Source organism: Capra hircus, chromosome 13 (assembly GCF_001704415.2).
Source record: "Capra hircus breed San Clemente chromosome 13, ASM170441v1, whole genome shotgun sequence".
NCBI lineage: Eukaryota > Metazoa > Chordata > Mammalia > Artiodactyla > Bovidae > Capra > Capra hircus.
The window spans coordinates 43,064,301-43,084,743 of NC_030820.1; the positions used below are offsets into that span (position 1 = coordinate 43,064,301).

The following is a 20,443-nucleotide window of genomic DNA, read 5'->3' on the forward strand; positions in this document are numbered from 1 at the left end:
CCATCATGATTATCTGGGTCGTCAAGGTCTTTTTTGTATAATTCTTCTCTAACTTTGCCACCTCTTCTTTATATCTTCTGCTTCTGTTAAGTCCATATAATTTCTGTCCTTTTTCGAGCCCATCTTTGCATGAAATGTTCCCTTGGTATCTGTAATTTTCTTGACGAAATCTCTAGTCTTTCCCATTCTATGGTTTCCTCTATTTCTTTGCACTGATCCTTGAAGGAGGCTTTCTTATCTCTCCTTGCTATTCTTTAGAACTCTGCATTCAAAGGAGTATATCTTTCTTTTTCTCCTTGGCATTTTGCTTCTCTTCTTTTCATAGCTATTTGTAAGGCCTCCTCAGACAACCATTTTGCCTTTTTGCATTTCTTTTTCTTAAGGATGGTCTTGATCCCTGTCTCCTGCACAATGTCATGAATCTCTGTCCATAGTTCTTCAGGCACTCTGTCTACCAGATATAATCCCTTCAATCTATTTCTCACTTCCACTGTATAATCGTAAGGGATTTGATCCGGGTCATATCTAAATGGTCGAGTGGTTTTCCATACTTTGTTCAATTTAAGTCTGAGTTTGGCAATAAGGAGTTCATGATCAGATCCACAGTCAGCTCCCATTCTTGTTTTTGCTGACTGTATACAACTTCTCCATCTTTGGCTGCAAAGAATATAATCAATCTGGTTTTGGTATTGGTCATCTGATGATGTTCATATGTAGAATCTTTCCTTGTGTCATTAAAGAGGGTGTTTGCTATGACCATTGTGTCTCTTGGCCAAACTTTGTTAGCCTTTGCCCTGCTTCATTTTTTTTTTCCATTCATAAAATTTTATTCCACTTACATGAACTTAATACACGTGTTCTTAACAATTATGCTTGGATTGTTCATGAAAATGTCATAAGACATTAAACAAAGCTAGCCATCATCTCAAGTTATTTTCCTGTTAACTATTTTTTACAGCACATGCATGTTAGGCAAGTATCAAAAAAAAAAAATCACAAAAGCAAAAAAAAAAAAAAACAACTAAAAAAAGTTAAATACATGGGTTTTTGTTTTACTGCTGTGCTTGATACACATGAAGTAATGAATATCAAGCAATTCATTTTTACTGCATCTTTACTTGTACTTTTGTTCTTAGGTTGCCTAAAACATTTAAATACAAATAAAATGAGTGTAGCAAAAATAATGAAAGCAAACAGCAGGTAACTTTGCAAATAATGGAATGTGAACCGTTTCTGCCCTTATCTAGAGTGAACTGGGTCACAACTAAAGGAACACTTCTGTAGCTGCAGTCAGCGGTGTGCACACTGAGTCTGAGTATTCCACAGATAACACATGGTTTAACATGAAATATCCATGGGATATCCATTTCTACTACAGCTTTGTAAATGCTCCAAACCTAAAAAGCACCCACAACTACACCTGTGATTGGAACCAATTATCCCTTTTATTCCCCACCAAGACATACCAATATGCAGGCAATTTTCTTTGCTTAGACATGGAAGCAGTTTTAACACTGGCCCTCATGAAGCCACAATGTACCAAAAGTACGATGCCAAACATTTATAACTTGTATAAAAATTCCACATCCCCATATTGGCCACCTCAAGATGAAAACAGATAACTTCCTAAATGTTAACTGGCTCTACTCCCCTAATATTAAACATAAAAACCACATGGGAAATATAGAAATTCAAATAGAAGTAACATAAACCTGTCATAAATCGTAAACAAAAAACTATTTGTGGGACAGCATGGATGACAAATGGTCTACTGTGTAAATTTTAGAATGAGGCAGACAAAAGGTGGAAGGCAGGTTAATTTTCCCCTCCTTCTCCTGCTTCAGCTTCGTCTCCTTGGGTATCCGATGTCCACAATGTCAAGTTATCTCTCAGTAACTGCATTATTAGCGTGCTGTCTTTGTATGACTCTTCACTTAATGTATCAAGTTCAGCAATGGCTTCATCACATGCTGTCTTTGCAAGAGAGCAGGCTTTCTCAGGGGAGTTCAGAATCTCATAATAGAACACAGAGAAGTTTAGGGCCAGACCCAGTCTGATAGGATGTGTTGGTTGCATTTCCTTTTTGCTGATTTCAAAAGCTTCTTGGTATGCTTACTGTGACTGATCCACAATCCCTTTCTTGTCATCACCAGCTGCAACCTCAGCCAAGGAGCAGTAGTAGTCTCCTTTCATTTTCAAATAGAAGACTTTGCTTTCTGCTTGTGAAGCGTTGGGGATCAAGAACTTTTCCAAAAGAGACAGTACATCATTGCAGATATCTCTTAGCTCGGTCTCTATTTTCTCTCTGTATTCTCGAGCCATCTGCTGTTTTTTCTCAGCACCTTCCGTCTTTTGCTCAATACTGGAGACGACCCTCCAAGATGACCTACGGGCTCCTACAACATTTTTATAAGCAACTGAGAGAAGATTCCTCTCCTCATTGGATAATTCAGCTCCTTGTTCAGTTACAGACTTCATGCAGGCTGCCATGTCATCATATGGCTCAGCCTGCTCGGCCAGTTTGGCCTTCTGTACCAGCTCATTTTTATCCATGACTGGATGTTCTGTGCCCGGAGTAGGTGGCGACGGACGGATGGGGCTCAGCAGTCTCTGGGTGGCAGTGGCGAGGCTGAGACTCTGTCCCTGGATCTCGCTGCTCACAGGCTCCTGCTTCATTTTTTACTCCAAAACTAAAGTTTCCTGTTACTCCAGATGTCTCTTGACTTCCTACTTTTGCATTCCAGTTCCCTATAATGAAAAGGACATCTTTTTTGGGTGTTAGTTCTAGAAGATCTTGTAGGTCTTCATAGAACCGTTCAACTTCAGCTTCTTCAGCATTACTGCTCACAGCACAGAGTTGGATTATTGTGAGACTGAATGTTTTGCCTTGTAAACAAACAGAGATCATTCTGTTTTTTTGGAGATTGCATCCAAGTACTGCATATCAGACTCTTTTGGTGACTATGATGGCTACTCCATTTCTTCTAAGGGATTATTGCCCACAGTAATAGATACAATTAATGCTCATCTGAGTTGAATTTACCCATTCCAGTCCATCCAGCCCACCCATCCAATCCAATCATGATTCCTAAAATGTTGATGTTCACTATTGCCATCTCCTGTTTGACCGCTTCCAATTTGCCTTGATTCATGGACCTATATTCCAGGTTCCTATACAATATTGTTCTTTACAGCAATGGACTTTGCTTCCATCACCAGTCACATCCACAACTGGGCATTGTTTTTTGCTTTGGCTCTGTCTTTTCATTTTTTCTGGAGTTATTTCTCCACTGATCTCCAGTAGCATATTGGGCACCTACTGACATGGAGAGTTCATCTTTCAGTGTCCTATCTTTTTGCCTTTTCATGGGGTTCTCAAAGGAAAAAGTCGTTCTCCAGTGTATCATGTTTTGTCAGAACTCTCCAGCACGACCTGTCCATCTTGGGTGGCCCTACACAGCATGGCTGATAGTTATTGAGTTAGACAAGGCTATGGTCTATGCAATCAGTTTGGTTAGTTTTCTGTTATTGTGGTTTTCGTATGTCTGTCCTCTGATGGATAAGGATAAGAGGCTTATGGAAACTTCCTGATGGGAGAGACTGACTGAGGGATATGGCAGGTCACTGCTGACCGGTACCTCTGTAGGAGAGACTCAAACATAGTTCTAGCTCAGTCTCTGTGTCCTGGTGCAGAAAAGGTTTGTTTGAGCCCTCCGAGGTCCCTGGCGGGGATGAGGTTTTATTCTAAATGTGAGTTTGCCCCTCCAAAGATGGATAAGTTCTATACAGTCAGCAAAAACAAGACCGGGAGCTGACTGTGGCTAAGATCATGAGCTCCTTATTGCCAAATTCATACTTAAATTGAAGAAAGTAGGGAAAACCACTAGACTACTCATGTGTGACCTAAATCAAAGCCTTTATGATTATACAGTGGAAGTGAGGAATAGATTTAAGGGACTAGATCTGATAGACAGAGTGCCTGATGAGCTATAGACTGAGATCTTGACATTGTGCAGGAGACAGGGATCAAGACCAGCCCCATGGAAAAGAAATGCAAAAAAACAAAATGGCTGTCTGAGGAGGCCTTACAAATAGCTGTGAAAAGAAGAGAAGTGAAAAGCAAAGGAGAAAAGGAAAGATATAGACATCTGAATGCAGAGCTCCAAAGAATAGCAAGGAAGGAAAGTTATGACCAACCTAAATAGCATATTGAAAAGCAGAGATATTACTTTGCCAACAAAGGTCCATCTAGTCAAGGCTATGGTTTTTCCAGAGGTCATGTATATATGTGAGAGTTGGACTGTGAAGAAAGCTGAGCACTGAAGAATTGATGCTTTTGAACTATGGTATTGGAGAAGACTCTTGAGAGTCCCTTGGACTTCAGGGAGGTCCAACCAGTCCATCCTAAATGAGATCAGTCCTGGGTGTTCATTGGGAGGACTGATGCTGAAGCTGAAACTCCAATCCTTTGGCCACCTTATGTGAAGAATTTGCTCATTGGAAAAGACTCTTATGCTGGGAGGGATTGGGGGCAAGAGGAGAAGGGGACATCAGAAGATAGATGGACGGATGGCATCACCAACTCGATGGACATGAGTTTGAGTGAACTCTGGGAGTTAGTGATGGACAGGGAGGCCTGACGTGATGCAATTCATGGGGTCACAAGGAGTCAGACATGACTGAGCAACTGAAATGAACTGAACTGAACTGAAGTGTCTTCCTGGGGTTTCTTTTTCGCCCTTGGATGTGAGGTATCTTGTTTTGGTGAGATCCAACATTCTCCTGTTGACAGTTGTTCAGCAGCAAGTTGTAATTCTGGAGTTCTCACAGGAGAAGACGGGCACATGTCCTTCTACTTTGCCATCTTGAAGACTTGCAGATTCATCATCCCCTGAGGCAACATTTTTCACTGGTACTGTTTCATGGGGGCTTTTTGGTTAATATTGGGTACCGAAAATGCAAATTTTTCTTTGTCTTGTGGAGCTAAGGGAATTGTTGAAAACAACATTTAAGATCCAGAACTATAATTGGCCAATTCTGTGGTATTGCCGAAGGGGTGGGAGTCCAGGCTGCAAGGTCCCCATGAGTTTCATTACTGCATTAATAGCTCAAGGCTCATGAAGCAGCCTCCATTTGCCTGATTTTTTATGGACTGTGAAAACTGGAGTATTCCAAGGACTAATACTCTCTATGTGTCCTGCTTGAAACTGTTCTTCTATCAAGGCTTGTAATTCTATAAGTTTCTTCCTTGCTAGAGGCCATTGATCCACCCAAACAGGTTTAGATGTAAGCCACGTTAGAGATGTGGCGTGTGGTAGCAGAGAACTTTAGTGGTGTTTTAGTCACTAGGTCATGTCTGACACATGTGACCCCATGGACTGTAGCCTGCCAGGCTCCTCTGTCCATGGGATTCTCCAGGCAAGAAATCGGGAGTGGGTTGCCATTGCCTTCTCCAGGGGATCTTCCTGACCCAGGAATCAAACCCAGGTCTCCTGCACTGCAGGCAGATCTTTACCAACTGAGCTACGAGGGAAGCCCAGAGAAACTTTGCTGCTGCTGCTGCTGCTGCTGCTAAGTCGCTTCAGTCATGTCTGACTCTGTGCGACCCCATAGATGGCAGGCTACCAGGCTCCTCCATCCCTGGGATTCTCCAGGCAAGAACACTGGAGTGGGTTGCCATTTCCCTCTCCAATGCATGAAAGTGAAAAGTGAAAGTGAAGTCACTCAATGGCCCTCAATTAGCCTTTTTCTGTCCAGTTTCAGCCGAACAGATAAAGGAGACGGATCTCTTTATAAATTCTTTCCTAGCTCTTTTGCTGGTTGGCATCCCATTCTTGCCATCATATGATCTGCCTTTTCCTCATTGGAGGGAACTAGGTGCCAATGGGCAAGCAGAGCTGTGCCCCATAAATTACAGGGAATGTCTGCACTAAAAGGTTGAAAGTGAGCAAGTTGTTTTTTGGGCCCTAGGCAGGGAAGAACTGTTGCACTTTGAGCAAATTGTTGAGGTTCCCCCAAGCCTGATTATCTTTTCCTGGGGTTCAGTCAGGGGCCAATCAGCTGGCCATTGAGGAGAAGTAATGATGGAAATGTCAGCCCTAGAATCTACGATTTCAGAGAACGTTTTGCTTGGATTTTAGCCTTACATGTGGGCTGATCTGAGAATATTTGTTGAGTAAAGCACACTACTTGATCACCTGTGCTCCCAAATCCTTGTTCTCCTCTGGTGACAGGATTATAGTTGTTAGGGGCATGGTAAGGCAAGAGAAGGAGTTTAGCAATTTGTTGAGCTTGAGGAATGACATGGAATTAATGAGAGAGAGCCATTACTTTAATTTCTCCTGAATAGCTGGGTCAATAAGCCCAGGAAGAATTTGGAAGCCCTTAAGGGTAAGGCCACTTCTGTCCAGAATGAGTCTTATGGTCCCTGGTGGAATGGGATCTTGGATCCTAGTAGGGATTGCTACTGGGTGGTGGTGGTGGTGGGGATCCAATTCATTAATTCAGACAGTTACTCAGCTTGGGAGGTCCAACCCAGCACTTCCACTGGTAGAGACTGAGAGGCTGGAGATAGGCTGAAGGATGTGCTGGAGGTCCTCACAGTGTATGCCCACACTGTTTGTGGGGCCTGGGGTGGTTTCTGGGCTGCAAAGGGGAACTGTTTTTATGGAATTTTGATCTGCATTGATTAGCCCAATGATTGCCTTTTTGGTAGCTAGGACACAGGTGTTTTATTTTCACCAGTAGGTGGAACTATTATAACATCTATTTTGGGCCCAGAACAGCAAACCTTTTTCATGTGTCCGGGTTTTCCACATTGAAAGCATTTGGCATGAGAAGAGCTAAAATTATTTTTAAACGCAGCACAAATTGCTTGGGCTAGCTTGATTTGTTTGTGAGCCTGTGTACCATTTTGACACTTTCGAACATAATCGGCAAGGCTGCCATTTTGACGAATAGAGTTAAGGGAGGCCTTGAAATCTTTTTTGGCATTTTTATAGGCTAATTGTTTTTTTTTTTTTTTTTTTTGCTCATTTATTTTATTTTATTTTTTAAAATTTTTATCTTTACTTTATTTTACTTTACAGTACTGTATTGGTTTTGCCATACATTAACATGAATCCACCATGGGTGTACATGAGTTCCCAATCCTGAAGCCCCCTCCCATCTTCCACCCCATATCATCTCTCTGGATCATCCCTGTGCACCAGCCCCAAGCATCCTGTATCCTGTATCGAACATAGACTGGCAATTTGTTTCTTACATGATAGTATATGTGTTTCAATGCCATTCTCCCAAATCATCCCACCCTCTCCCTCTCCCTCAGAGTCCAAAAGTCAGTTCTATACATCTGTGTCTTTTTTGCTGTCTCGCATACAGGGTTATCATTACCATCTTTCTAAATTCCATATATATGTGTTAGTATACTGTGCTGGTGTTTTTCTTTCTGGCTTACTTCACTCTGTATAATCGGCTCCAGTTTCATCCACCTCAATAGAACTGATTCAAATTTTTCTTTTAAATGGCTGAGTAATACTCTATTGTGTATATGTACCACAGCTTTCTTATCCATTCATCTGCTGATGGACATCTAGGTTGTTTCCATGTCCTGGCTATTATAAACAGTGCTGCGATGAACATTGGGGTACATGTGTCTCTTTCAATTCTAGTTTCCTTGATGTGTATGCCTAGCAGTGGGATTGCTGGGTCATAAGGCAGTTCTATTTGCAATTTTTAAGGAATCTCCACACTGTTCTCCATAGTGGCTGTACTAGTTTGCATTCCCACCAACAGTGTAAGAGGGTTCCCTTTTCTCCACACCCTCTCCAGCATTTATTGCTTGGAGACTTTTGGATCGCAGCCATTCTGACTGGTGTGAAATGGTACCTCATTGTGGTCTTGATTTACATTTCTCTGATAATGAGTGATGTTGAGCATCTTTTCATGTGTTTGTTAGCCATCCGTATGTCTTCTTTGGAGAAATGCCTATTTAGTTCTTTGGCCCATTTTTTGATGGGGTCATTAATTTTTCTGGAATTGAGCTGCATAAGTTGCTTGTATATTTTTGAGATTAGTTGTTTTTCAGTTGCTTCATTTGCCATTGTTTTCTCCCATATCTTTTCACCTTGCTTATAGTTTCCTTTGTTGTGCAGAAGCTTTTAATTTTAATTAGATCCCATTTGTTTATTTTTGCTTTTATTTCCAGTATTCTGGAAGGTGGGTCATAGAGGATACTGCTGTGATGTATGTTGGAGAGTGTTTTGCCTATGTTCTCCTCTAGGAGCTTTATAGTTCTGGCCTTACATTTAGATCTTTAATCCATTTTGAGTTTATTTTTGTGTTTGTCTAGAAAGTGATCTAGTTTCAGTCTTTTACAAGTGGTGGACCAGTTTTCTCAGCACCACTTGTTAAAGAGTCTGTCTTTACTCCATTGTATATTCTTGCCTCCTTTGTCGAAGATAAGGTGTCCATAGGTGTGTGGATTTATCTCTGGGCTTTCTATTTTGTTCCGTTGATCTATATTTCTGTCTTTGTGCCAGTACCATACTGTCTTGATGACTGTGGCTTTGTAGTAGAGCCTAAGTCAGGCAGGTTGATTCCTCCAGTTCCATTCTTCTTTCTCAAGATTGCTTTGGCTATTCGAGGTTTTTTGTATTTCCATACAAATTAACTAAATGTCCTCTGCTCTAGGACTATTAATTTGACAGCAGAGAGCAGATGAGAGCTGGTCTAAAATTCAGTGAATTCTTTTCTGGGTCTCTGTAATATTTTAACAAATGAACCAGTAGGCTCGCTGAGTCTCATACTGATTGCCGCCATTTCAGTAGCATTTTCAATCTGTACATATGCTCCCACCAGTATACCTTAATAAGTCAATTGGGCTATTGGACTGGTAAATTGCCCTGTGCCTATGAGCATTTCAAAAGTAAGATTATCTCCATTGGCCAAATTAATACAGACTTGCTCTTGGCACAACTCAGTATAAGAGACAAAAATCTGTAAATTTTGGGGACCACTTAAAGTTGTTTCGGCTAGCATATTAACATCATAAGGAGAGCATCTCCCATGCAAACAAATTTCCAACAGCTTCTATGTATGGATACGGAGAATTGACCCCGTTCAGTCTAACACTAGATTAGTTCCTTTAAAACCTGAGGTCAAAAGTTTCATGGGTTGCAATAACCTGAGTGGGATTATTGGGGTTGGGCCTGTAATCGATAGGGAAAGAAAGATGGTCTTCAATGTCTAAAGCACCCATAGGAAGGCCGGAGGCCATGGCCTGCTGAAACCATGTCATCAGTTGTCCTCCAGAGACATTTCTGGACCCAGTGGTGGTGGCAGTGGTGGAAAATTGAGCTTGGGTGGCAAAGGGGTGGAAGGGTTAACAAGACGTTTGAGGACACCGTCTTCTCACATTATTTCTCAGTCTGTCAAGGGTATAGGACCAGTCGCACTAGCCCCCAGGTGTCGAATACCATCACAGGTATGCGATCCCCTCTCCTGTGTGCTGATTTCAAATTTTCTTCCACTGGATCCCAATTTTCAATATCTAGAGTGCCTTCTTCTGGAAACTAAAGATTCTATTTCACCACCTCTCTTAGCAATTGTGTCAACGGCTCCTCTTTCACCTGCCCTCCTGCAGTCTGGAGGAGGTGCCTCAAAAGCTGGAGATGATGTTTCTCAGCTTTACTCAAGGCCTTCCCCATGGACACCCTGATGTGGACAACAGGGGCTTCCCACCCTTAGAGTTTGAGGGCCTGGTTGCGATCCAGGCACCTCAGCTACCGCTCACTGTCTTCACTTTGAGTTTTTTCCCTCGGGGGAATCCTTCCCGACTTCAGGTCCCTGTTCAGGGCCCACCTACCATGGCCAGCACAGAGGGTGAGAAAGACCTGAACCAGGGGTGAGCGCGTAATGAAAAGACAGACACATCTAATTTGCAAGCAGGGGATCAGGGGACCCTCCTGCTCTCCATGGCAGGAAGCCAAGACGTCTCCTTTCAGCCCGCACTTTTATGGGCAGAAGTCATGAGATCACTAGGAAAGAGCTATACTGGGGAGTTTGATCAGTACACCATAAAGAGGGAGTAAAGGTGAGGCTCTGCTGTTGATCAGGAACATTTGTTTCGTTTCCACGGGGATGGACACAGGGGCTGGCAGTGAAGCCCAGCCCCAAGTCTGTCCATTTAACATGCTTACTAGCACAATCATGAGGGCACCGTTTGCCGCACCCTCGAGCCATGGGGCAGGTTCTGGTGTCTACTCTGCCAGGCTGCAACAGTATTTTGGTGACCTGAGTCGATTGTGGTTCACATGTAATTTTGAGTCATCTTAAGCTCTTTTAATGTAAAACGATCACTCAGTCATTGTGTTACCAAGATATCCAGGCAAGGTTTTCAGAAATACACTGTATTTATCATTGTTATTTTGTGATGCTAATTAACTTGTTTCTGTAACCCTAGATTATGTAAATTAGTAGTTAAATCTGAACTCCTGCTACATCAAGTCTAAATATTTTGACAAGACAATGTTAGTTCATGCTTTGTCCCTAAATGAATCGGTGGGAAGTGCATGGTGACAAGTTGTCCCACTGTGAGTGACAGTACTTTTGTTTTTCTGGTAAAGCTATTAGTAGCTGGATATTTTATTTGGAAATGTGTATTTTCCCTCTTGAAATTATCTAGTCATCTGTTGGATGATAACCATCATCAGGGGAAGTCTGATTTCCCCCAAGTTTTCATGTAAAGGTTGAAAATCCATTGATGACTTTCAACTGAATTAATTATTTCATTGGAACGTTTTTCATTATTTTCCATTTTAAACGCTCTTTTTAATCTTCTGACCTGACATTTTATTGTAAAAGTAGAATCCCTCATTATTCAGGATAAAATACATCTATTCCTATCAGACAGGGGAATACACTGCACTCCTTCACATTAGCTGTCAGTTTCTGAGAAAAGATGTATTGTAATAATCACCATCTGTGGAGAGAAGCGTTTTTGCTCTTTCTTCCTCTCTCAGGGATTTATTTTGCCTCTGTGTGCTACATTTGCTTTCACTCATGATTCCCTTTGGTGCTCAGATCTACCGAAATGTCACCAATGGGAATTCATCACACTGGTTCTTTTGTCCTTCAGATATTTCTTCAAAAGACTGTACAATTTCTTTCTTTCTGGAGTTGTTTGATGTCCAAAGCTTAGACAGCTCTTTTCCTGTCCCAGGTCTGGAATTAAGCTTGTGTCTTGGTCTGTTCAGTGGTGTTCAGCAACCAAGATCTGGTCCGTAGAATTACTTGTTCTCGGTAATGTCATTATTTTTTACCTTTTCAGGGGACAGAAATATAACTAAAAAAAATCTTTCCTTGATATTTCCAGTTGTGATTTGATGTGACACAGGTTTTCTTTAGCATATATAATTCTTCCTTTCAAGCTTTCTCTGGTGTGTTACCTTTTCATATAATCTGACACTCTTCTCTGTTGGCTTCTACAGGTGGAATGTCACCCTTATCTCAACCAGAGCAAACTGCTGGAATTCTGCAAGTCACACGATATTGTCCTGGTTGCCTATGGTGCTCTGGGAGCCCAACGAACATTGCAGTGGTAATGAACATTATGGATGGCCACGAGGAATTTATCTAAAATTCATTTTTTGATGAAAATATTATTATTCTGTACTCAGTGCTTTGGAGATAACTCTCAAAGGGTAGAGGAGACAGAAGACAGATGGGAGAAATACTCTTTTGTCCTTTCATCACCCAGCTAGATTTCTTACATTACATGTGTCTTGTATATAGATTTTAACACAAGTGTCTGTGTTAAAATCTCTATATAATCCCCCAGTTTATAACTAAGACATAAGCTTTGTCATAATTTACTTATTTATGGACTTATGAGCACATTACTATAATAGACTTACCAAGGCTCCCTCATCTTATGTCTAAAATCAGGATAATAGTACATAATTTCTAGGCTTATCATGATTGAAAAATAAGTATAAGTTGAACCATTTTTGTAAACATTTGTAGGAGAACAACACAATGTAAATAATTATGAAATGCACAGACTTCATTTTCAGACTACTCAGCTTTTATCAACACCCGAGACTAGTGAAAATTAGAAAAAAATGAAAAACAAAATGTTTCCCATCATGTTCTCCTTTCATACCATTGTCTTTGCTTTTGAGCATTGATTGGAGAAGAAAAATAACCATAGAGAAGTAAAAAATGAAACAATACCCATGAGTTTGGCTGTCCTGGTTTCAACTCAATAATGCATCTGAATCACCCGCAGAGATCTGTAATCATAGAATGGCAGGTGACATACTTGAGGTTCTGTATCAGTTTGTCTTCAGCTAAGCCATGGAATTTTGTGTTTCTAACAAGATCCGAGGTGATGCTGATGATGCTGATTCATGGACCACACTTTGAGAAGCACTGGTCTAGAGGTGACATACCTGATCTGTTTGGGAAGCCTCTTCATAAACTGAGCACTTAGTCTTAGCTCGTCGGCATTTCTGAATTTCCTTCCAGGATGAACCCAAACTTCCCCTTTCTCTTGGAGGACCCAGTTCTCTCTGACATTGCTGAAAAGCACAAGCAAACCCCAGCTCTGGTCGCCCTTCGGTACCAGATACAACGTGGGGTTGTGGTTCTGGCCAAGAGTTACAACAAGAAGCGGATCAAAGAGAACATACAGGTGATGAGTGGGGCTACTGTAGGCTCCTAAAGAATATTCTTCACGAGGGGCATTCTTTGTCTAACTGAGGACAGACATGGCTTCCCTTTCCCCACTTGTTGTCCCCATCCAGCTGGAAAGTCCTCCAGTCCCCAGGGGAAGGCCGGCTCCTTGGGGGAAAGATTAATGTGATTCTTCCTTCTTTCCAGGTGTTTGATTTTGAACTGACTACGGAAGAGATGAAAGCAATCGAAGGCCTCAATAGCAATATAAGATACTATGATATTCAACAGTAAGTGACTTGTATATGTTCCACAAATACTGTTTTCTCTAGCATATAGATCAACAGAGGAATAAGCTTTCTTAAAGCTTAATTTCAGGGAGACAGCCCTGGTTTCTAGTGTAGGAGTATACCAGCGGCTTTCTGCAGACCTCACACTAGAGGTTTCCTCTAGGTTTCTGTCTCTGATCAACAGAAATGTGACTGGGACCGAGGACAGCCAATCAGTAAAATCCCCAGTGTTGAGACTGTGGTGAATTCACTATGTTGTGCCCCTAATGCCTGTGCCTGGTGTACCTCCTCTCAGGGCCCAGAGACCCAGGAAACATAGAGGGCACAGGACCTGCAGCCCATTCTTCTTTTGGAAAGTGAAAGCGTTAGTAGCTCAGTCTTGTCTGACTCTTTGGACCCCATCAACTGTAGCCCACCAGGCTCCTTCTTTCAGGGACTGATGCAAATGTTTCATCTTTAGTTCTTTGTAGAATCAGGAGGAAATGATACACAATGATGTGTAATAAGGAATCCATGCTGAATTACATTCCTGCTTATCCTAACACAATTGTGGCCACATTGTTGATATTTCTGGAGGAGGGCCCCATGAAGGCCAACATGCTTCAGTGTGAGAAGTCACAGTGAGCCTGGCTCCACTCCCTCTCCTAAGTGTCTGGTGGATTTTCTCCCTGATGGACTTTTCTTTAACAAGGCATCATCTATTTCTTCCAAATTTATCCCTTTATTGACCTTTTCCCCAACACATCTCCCATTTCCTCATCCTTAAAATGTCACCAAATGAAGTTTGAGTATATCATGGAGTGACCCTCCAGAGAGAGACTTCTGTCCTTAGCTGGACACACCTGGTAAGATCTTCTGGGTCTCTCTGGTTTCTTGAGTCAAGACTCACCCCAGTGTAGACTTTTTCCCTCAGGGGTCCACCCACTGGGGAGCTCCTACCTCCTTGACTTCACTTAGTACCATGGCATTCCAGCTGCCAAATACTGCCGGAGGAAGTCAGGACTGAAGAGACAGAAGACTACTCAAACAGAGAGATGCTGGGAGGGAGTTTAGAGAAAAGGGAACACAAATTAGTGATAAAATGAAGATTTAGTTTCAAACGGAAAATCTTACAACTCTCCTTGTTTGTAGTGTTCAGTTGCTTCTGTTGTGTCTGACTCTTTGCAACCCTATGGACTATAGCCCACCAGCCTCCTCTGCCCATGGGATTCTCCAGGCGAGAATACTCGAGTGGGTTTCCATGCCCATCTTGAGGGGATCATCCCAACCTGGGGATTGAATCCATGTCTGCTGTGTCTCGTGCATTTCAGGCAGGTTTTTTACCCACTGAGACACTGGGAAGCCTCCTTGTATGTAAAGAAGATATATATGTTTATATGTACATTTACATGTAGGCTTTCTAGTTGGTGCGAATGGTGACAAACTCACCTGCCAATGCAGGAGACCTAAGAGGTGCAGGTTGGAGCTCTGGGTTGCGAAGATCCCCTGGAGAAGGAAATGGCAACCCACTCCGGTATTTTCTGGAGAATCCTGTGGAAAGAGGAACCTGGTGGGCCACAGTCCATGGAGATGCAGAGTCAGACAGGACTGAAGCGACTTGGCACACAACACACATGCACATATACATGGGCTTCCTAGGGGGCGGTAGTGGTAAAGAACCGGCCTGCCAATGCAGGAGGCATAAGAGATGCAGACTGGAACCCTGGGTGGGAAGATCCCTGGAGGAATGCAGGCAACTCACTCCCGTATTCTTGCCTGGAGGATCTCATGGACACAGAAGCCTGTGGGCTCTAGTCCATAGGGTCACTAAGAGTTGGACACAACTGAGCGACTTAGTATGCCTGCTTACTTATGTATATGTATATTATGATTCTGAAAAAAGAGAAAAGATAGCAAGTTACTTTTCTGTCCTCAAGAGCTTTATGTATATTCTGTGCTCTCCTTCATTATTCTGTGAATGCCTAGACTTACTCATCCTTGTAGGCTTATGTCGATAGCACAGCTCCTGGCACATGGAATGGCTCAGGATGCACTCTTTAATGAACTGAGTTCAAAAGAACAAATTTAGAAAGAAAAATCAGACTATAAGGAAGGAAAACAGCAGTAATATTAATTAATAAAGAGTGTAGTTATATGATACAAATTAAGAAAGCAGTAATCACATTTTATAGGTAAGACTGTTTAGGTGTATGTGGTATTTCTTCAATTTAATAGTAATTCCTTAATGGAAGCACCCTGTATTGGAGGGGTGCTTGACATGTTTTTTTTTCTGTTGAACGGATTTATGAAAAACAGCAAAAGTTCCACCTGTGTCTGAAATGACCTCCATAGTTATCCTTAGGTCTGTGCCCTCTTATAAATTGTAACCTGACTCAAACGACCTGTCACTGTGGGGTGAATATCACACGTGAATGTTGGCATTGGACATGCACGTGCCATGTGCTCATGGAGCAGACACCTGATGTGTGCTTGTTGGGGGAGAAGATGGGATGTGTTTACAGATTTAGAGCTTTGGCCCATCCTGACTGTATCCACAGAGTAATGCTCTCTGTGACAATATGACAGATTTAATAAATTATTTCTCCTTTTTCTCTTTCAGTTTTGTCGATCATCCTGAGTATCCATATTCTGAAGAATATTGACTGTGAGCTGTCCACCATGCATTCTACCAGAACTTCTTTTCTAGGGTTGTGAAGAGCATTTCTGTACTTGGTGGAGATGTTTAAAAGAAGTGTCTGAACTTTTGAAGCTTGTTTATCATTAAAACTTTTTTATGAAATAAAGAAGACTTCAAATATGAATTCTAGTTTTCTCTGATAACTAAATAATTGGAAAATAAAAGAAAAAGAATAGAAAATAAAGATAACCTCCTTGTGCCTTTTCTTTTGTCAAAAATGAATTAGTTGATCTATCGAGAACCCTGTATGAAAGATAGAAAAGAGACACAGATGTATAGAACAGTCTTTTGGACCCTGTGGGAGAGGGTGAGAGTGGGATGATTTGGGAGAATGGCATTGATAAATGTATAATATCGTATGTGAAATGGAAAAAAAAAAAGAAAAAGTAAGAGAAAGAAATGGAAAATTTTATTTGAGTCAGATTTGAGAACTATAATCCAGGAAGAGCATCTCAGAAAGCCTGAGAACTGTTCTGTCCTCTAGAAGTCAAGGCACAGGGATGTAAGTTTTGGAGACAGAGGGCTCTGCATGAAAAGACATTATTGATAGTGTACATAATCCAGATCTAAGCACCATCATGGTGGGTCATGTGACCCCTTACAAAGTCAAGAAGGAATTTATCTTTTAAGGAGCTTACTGATGCTAGGAGTCCGTTGCTCTTCAAGGTCAGGCAGGTCTTCCCTCTGATGTGGGAGGTCTGGTCCATGCAGCATGCAGACACACAACTTACAGTGAGGGAAAGGAGTGCAAAGGTAGAGAAAAGTTTTCCATGTTTAAATTTTTCTTGCCATAAAATATAAATTTAATTTCATACTTTCATGACTGTCCTATATAAAATATTTGGATGTTTATTTACAATTTGAAATAATCTTCAATATACAGGTTTTACACTTTTTTTTACTTAGTGTAAGTATTTTTGTAAGCTATCAAGTATTATCTGATGGTTTTCAGGGAGGAAGGGCTTGGGAAAGAGTTGGACTGGGAGGTTGGGGTTAGCAGATGCATACTATTGTATATAAATTGGATTAACACAAAGTCCAACTGTACAGCGCAGCAGACTATATTCAATATCTTATGGCAAACCATAATGGAAAAGAAAATGAAAAAGAATATATATATATATACACATATATATGTATATATATGACTGAGTCACTTTGCTGTACTGCAGTAGTTAACACCACATTGTAATTCAACTATATCTCAATAAAAATGCAATGAAATAGTTCCAGTGTTATATTTTGTTTCTTTTAATGCTTCCCAGGTGGCTCAATGGTAAGGAATTCTAAAGAATGAAGGAGACTCCGGTTCACCCCTGGGTCGGGGACATCCCTTGGAGAAGGACATGGCAACCTACTCCAGGATTTTTGCCTGGTAGGGCCCATGGATAGAGAAGCCTTGTGGGCTACAGTCCATGGTCACAAGAGGTGGACACAACTTAGCCACTGAGCATGCACGCATATTACAAAGCAGTGCATCTTATCGATTTAATTTTTTAAAACTGTTAGAAGTTTTTTATTTCAAAATTTTTGTTGAAGTTGTAATACTTCAACTACCATTGTAGTTAGTTTACAATGTTCTGTTAATTTCTGCTGTACAGGAAAATGATTTAGATATGTCTGGAAATGGCAACCCACTTCAGTATTCTTGCTGGGAGAATCCCATGGACAGAGAAGCCTGGAAGGCTACAGTCCAAAGGGGCACAAAAAGTTGGATATGACTGAAGCGACCTCATGCCTTTTTATGGAAAACATTTTGATTAGTTCTCATATGTTTTGCCATTCATTCCTTGATTTATTCAGCAAAAGTTTATTGAACACTTTAGGGAAGACATTGTTTTATCAATAAATAAAATAGAGAAGAATAAATTAAAATAAATTCTTGAGTTGATAGTCTAGTGGAGGGTGACACTGTGAATGAAGTTAGAATTTAGCTCTTAGAAATGGGTAAGTGCCACTAGGAGATATTTCTACAAAATCTCTCCCATTTCTGTATATCTATTAGGCAGAGGCACCAAGTACCGTTCATCCCACACAAGTACTTGTCTGTATAACAAACACCCTTGCAACACAGAGACACTGGCTCCTTGCAGAGACATGGAGGGCATGTTTGCTGTGCAGTAATGTAAAGAAAACATCTCCCTCCTGAGAATGAGAGGGATCCTGAGTGCCTACTGCCATTGATCCAGGATCCTTAGACGCAAGGTTTTTCTCCTGTTAGTCCACCCCTTGAATATTCATGGGTTGATATGAGTTCAAATCTTACCAATTAAGAAAATGTTACTATAGTTTTGGGCTGTACAGGGTGGATAGGTGCAGGCTTTGTGTCTTTGACTCTGGAACTCAACATGTGTTGCAAAATCAGCTTTCTGTTAGTTCGCCCAAAGCCGAGTCTGTGTATATGTGAGAGTAAATCTGGTGTTTGCTGGCTGGTGAATAAGAAATGAGCTGTCTCACTGGGATCCCGCTTGCACGTTTGTGTACCCTAGACGTGCTGTGTATCGAAGAGGTCAGGGTTCTTTCTCAAAAGGGAGACCTAAAGATGTTTTAGAGATGAGGAAGACAGTCCTGATTGGAAGCAATTTCAAAAGTTTGGGACGAGTTGAGGAAGAAGCATTGACATATATACACTATCTATTATATATGTGTAAAGCAGATAGATAGTGGGAAGCTGCTGTATAGCACAGAGAGCTCAGCTCTGCGCTCTGTGAGGACCTAGAGGGGTGGGTGGGGGAGAGAGTGGGAGGGAGGGTCAAGGGGGAGGAAGACTACGTATAATTATGGCTGATATTGTACATGTTGTACAGCAGAAACCAACACAACATTGTAAAGCAATTATCCGCCAACTAAAAATAAAACCCAAAAAAGTTTGTGATCAAATAATAAGATCAATAACACTGAATTTCTATACATTTGAGCAAATAGTCCTTGATAGCTTTTACTGTGATTGCCAAAATTCACATGAAACCTTCTAGATACTGTCTGAGTGAGACTCTCTGTGGTCTGGAAAATAATAAAAGGGTCTTCTGATATGGGGTCTTTTCTCCCAGCATGGTTCCAGCTGTCCTCCATCCTCACACTCATATAGGCAATTATGTAAAGCCTTTTTGCTTGTTTCCCTCTTATGTCAACATTGAGACATTGAGACTTTGAAGCCACAGCCCCGTTATTCCCTTTGGAGCTGAGCTGACCACCATTCAGGCAGCTGTACCTGAATGGAACACATAACTTGGGACAATGCATGTCTCTCGCAGCTGTTACCAAAACTCTGCGCTTGTTCACTGGTGTCAAATAGAAACACAGAGACAGAATATTGGGTGAAGTAGCAAAGAGTTGCTTTACCAGGCAAAGGGAGCCACAGAGGACTAACGCCCTCAAGATCGTGTCACTCTCCCTGGAGCAGTTAGTGAAGAGCTTCATGGTGTTTAAGGATCAGGGCAAGACCAGCTCATGCACAGTCCTTGGACTGTTGGCTTCAAGGTGAAGTTTCAAGCATTATCAACCTCCTGCTTTCAACAAGTCTAGGGTCTACATGCTTGCTGTCACCAGTTCTCATTTGGTGGGGGCTGCTTACTGTAAAAATGATTTAGGAATGTATGTCAAACCTCTGTCTATAAATTTCAGGGAACTGAGAGTTGGTGAATCTGCAATGTGGCAGAATTATACTCTATCTTGTTACCAGTTCCCTCCACTACAGCTATTCTTTGTTTCTGCATCTTCACATTTCTCAATCATTAACTCCTGAGTCAGCATTTCACTTCAAACAACAAAGACACAGAAACTTGTGCCTGGTTTCAGAGCTAATCCCCGATGATCAAGGTCACCCTCAAGTCTTGCCTTTTTACCTAGAATGCAGTATGTTCTTCAGCTATGTTTTCCAAGAAAGATCAATTTCGAAACAGCCCAAATAAAATCAATTCCAAGAAAAACTAAGAACTTGGATTTCTTCTTACTCATTAAATTTGTGAATGGAAATCATGAACATTATGATGAAACATGTTTGTAGTTATCAGATCAAGAATACTAGGTGTGCTTGTGCCAAGACGTGAAGAAATTGTTCTCATTGAAGTTGAGATTAGATGAACATGCTGATGTTAGGATGCAAGTTACATAAGAAGAACTCCTTGAAAACTTGTTTGAGAATTGACCTTTTCTTTTACATTATGATGAACTCCTTCTATAATAAAGATGCTTATCACACTTTATTACTGTTGTGATATGATCACAATTATTCTGTGACTGTGACTGGTCTTTGAGTTCCCCCAAACTCTGAGTTCCAGTAAGCACAAGAATACAAAGATGAAGAACAGGTGGTGGTTCTGAGACGTGGAGAGGATGGAATAGAAGCAAGAACGAGGGGGCATGACCAAAGCACCTGGGTCACTGTCACCTGGAGCTTAGCATCATCCTCTTCACACAGTTACTTTGGTTTGGGATGCACTGTGTAGAAAACTGGAGTCAAAAGAAAAACAGAAGGGAAACAGAGGTGACTACTGGAGGTATGGGGAGAATACACCAGAGTGCTTGTGTGATGTTTGAGGAACAATATGCTTCCATTCCTGAGTGTCAGCTCTTCACATAGAGAGTGTAAAACTTTCTACCATATCCATTTCTGCTAGTTGAAAACACTAAGACTAGTTCAAGATTTAAATCCAAACTCTCTTAGAAAATGCTTTAAAGCAGTAAGAAAGAGAAATGGTGGTAGTCAAGAAAAACTCAGAAGGAGTGAGGAAATACAAAAACTGTAAATTTTGCATCAACAGGCAAGGATAATCAGAAGATTAATTATGGAAATATTAGC

The 20,443-nt window shown here is 41.3% G+C and overlaps 1 protein-coding gene and 1 pseudogene across 3 annotated transcripts in view; one reads left to right on the top strand and one right to left on the bottom strand.

Annotated features, from left to right (window-relative positions):
- Nucleotides 1-15,831, top strand: part of LOC102186942 (dihydrodiol dehydrogenase 3-like) — a 34,793-nt gene extending 18,962 nt beyond the window's left edge. For both annotated transcript variants that reach the window (XM_018057315.1, XM_018057314.1), the window contains 4 exons: nt 11,490-11,599; nt 12,529-12,694; nt 12,883-12,965; nt 15,565-15,831. In XM_018057315.1, coding sequence (XP_017912804.1) covers nt 11,490-11,599; nt 12,529-12,694; nt 12,883-12,965; nt 15,565-15,607 — 402 coding nt within the window. In that variant the 3' untranslated portion in view covers nt 15,608-15,831. The remainder of the gene's footprint in view (nt 1-11,489; nt 11,600-12,528; nt 12,695-12,882; nt 12,966-15,564) is intronic.
- Nucleotides 1,736-2,691, bottom strand: LOC102186674 (annotated as a pseudogene). The gene has a single exon (XR_001919015.1). The product of XR_001919015.1 is annotated as a 14-3-3 protein zeta/delta pseudogene (transcript).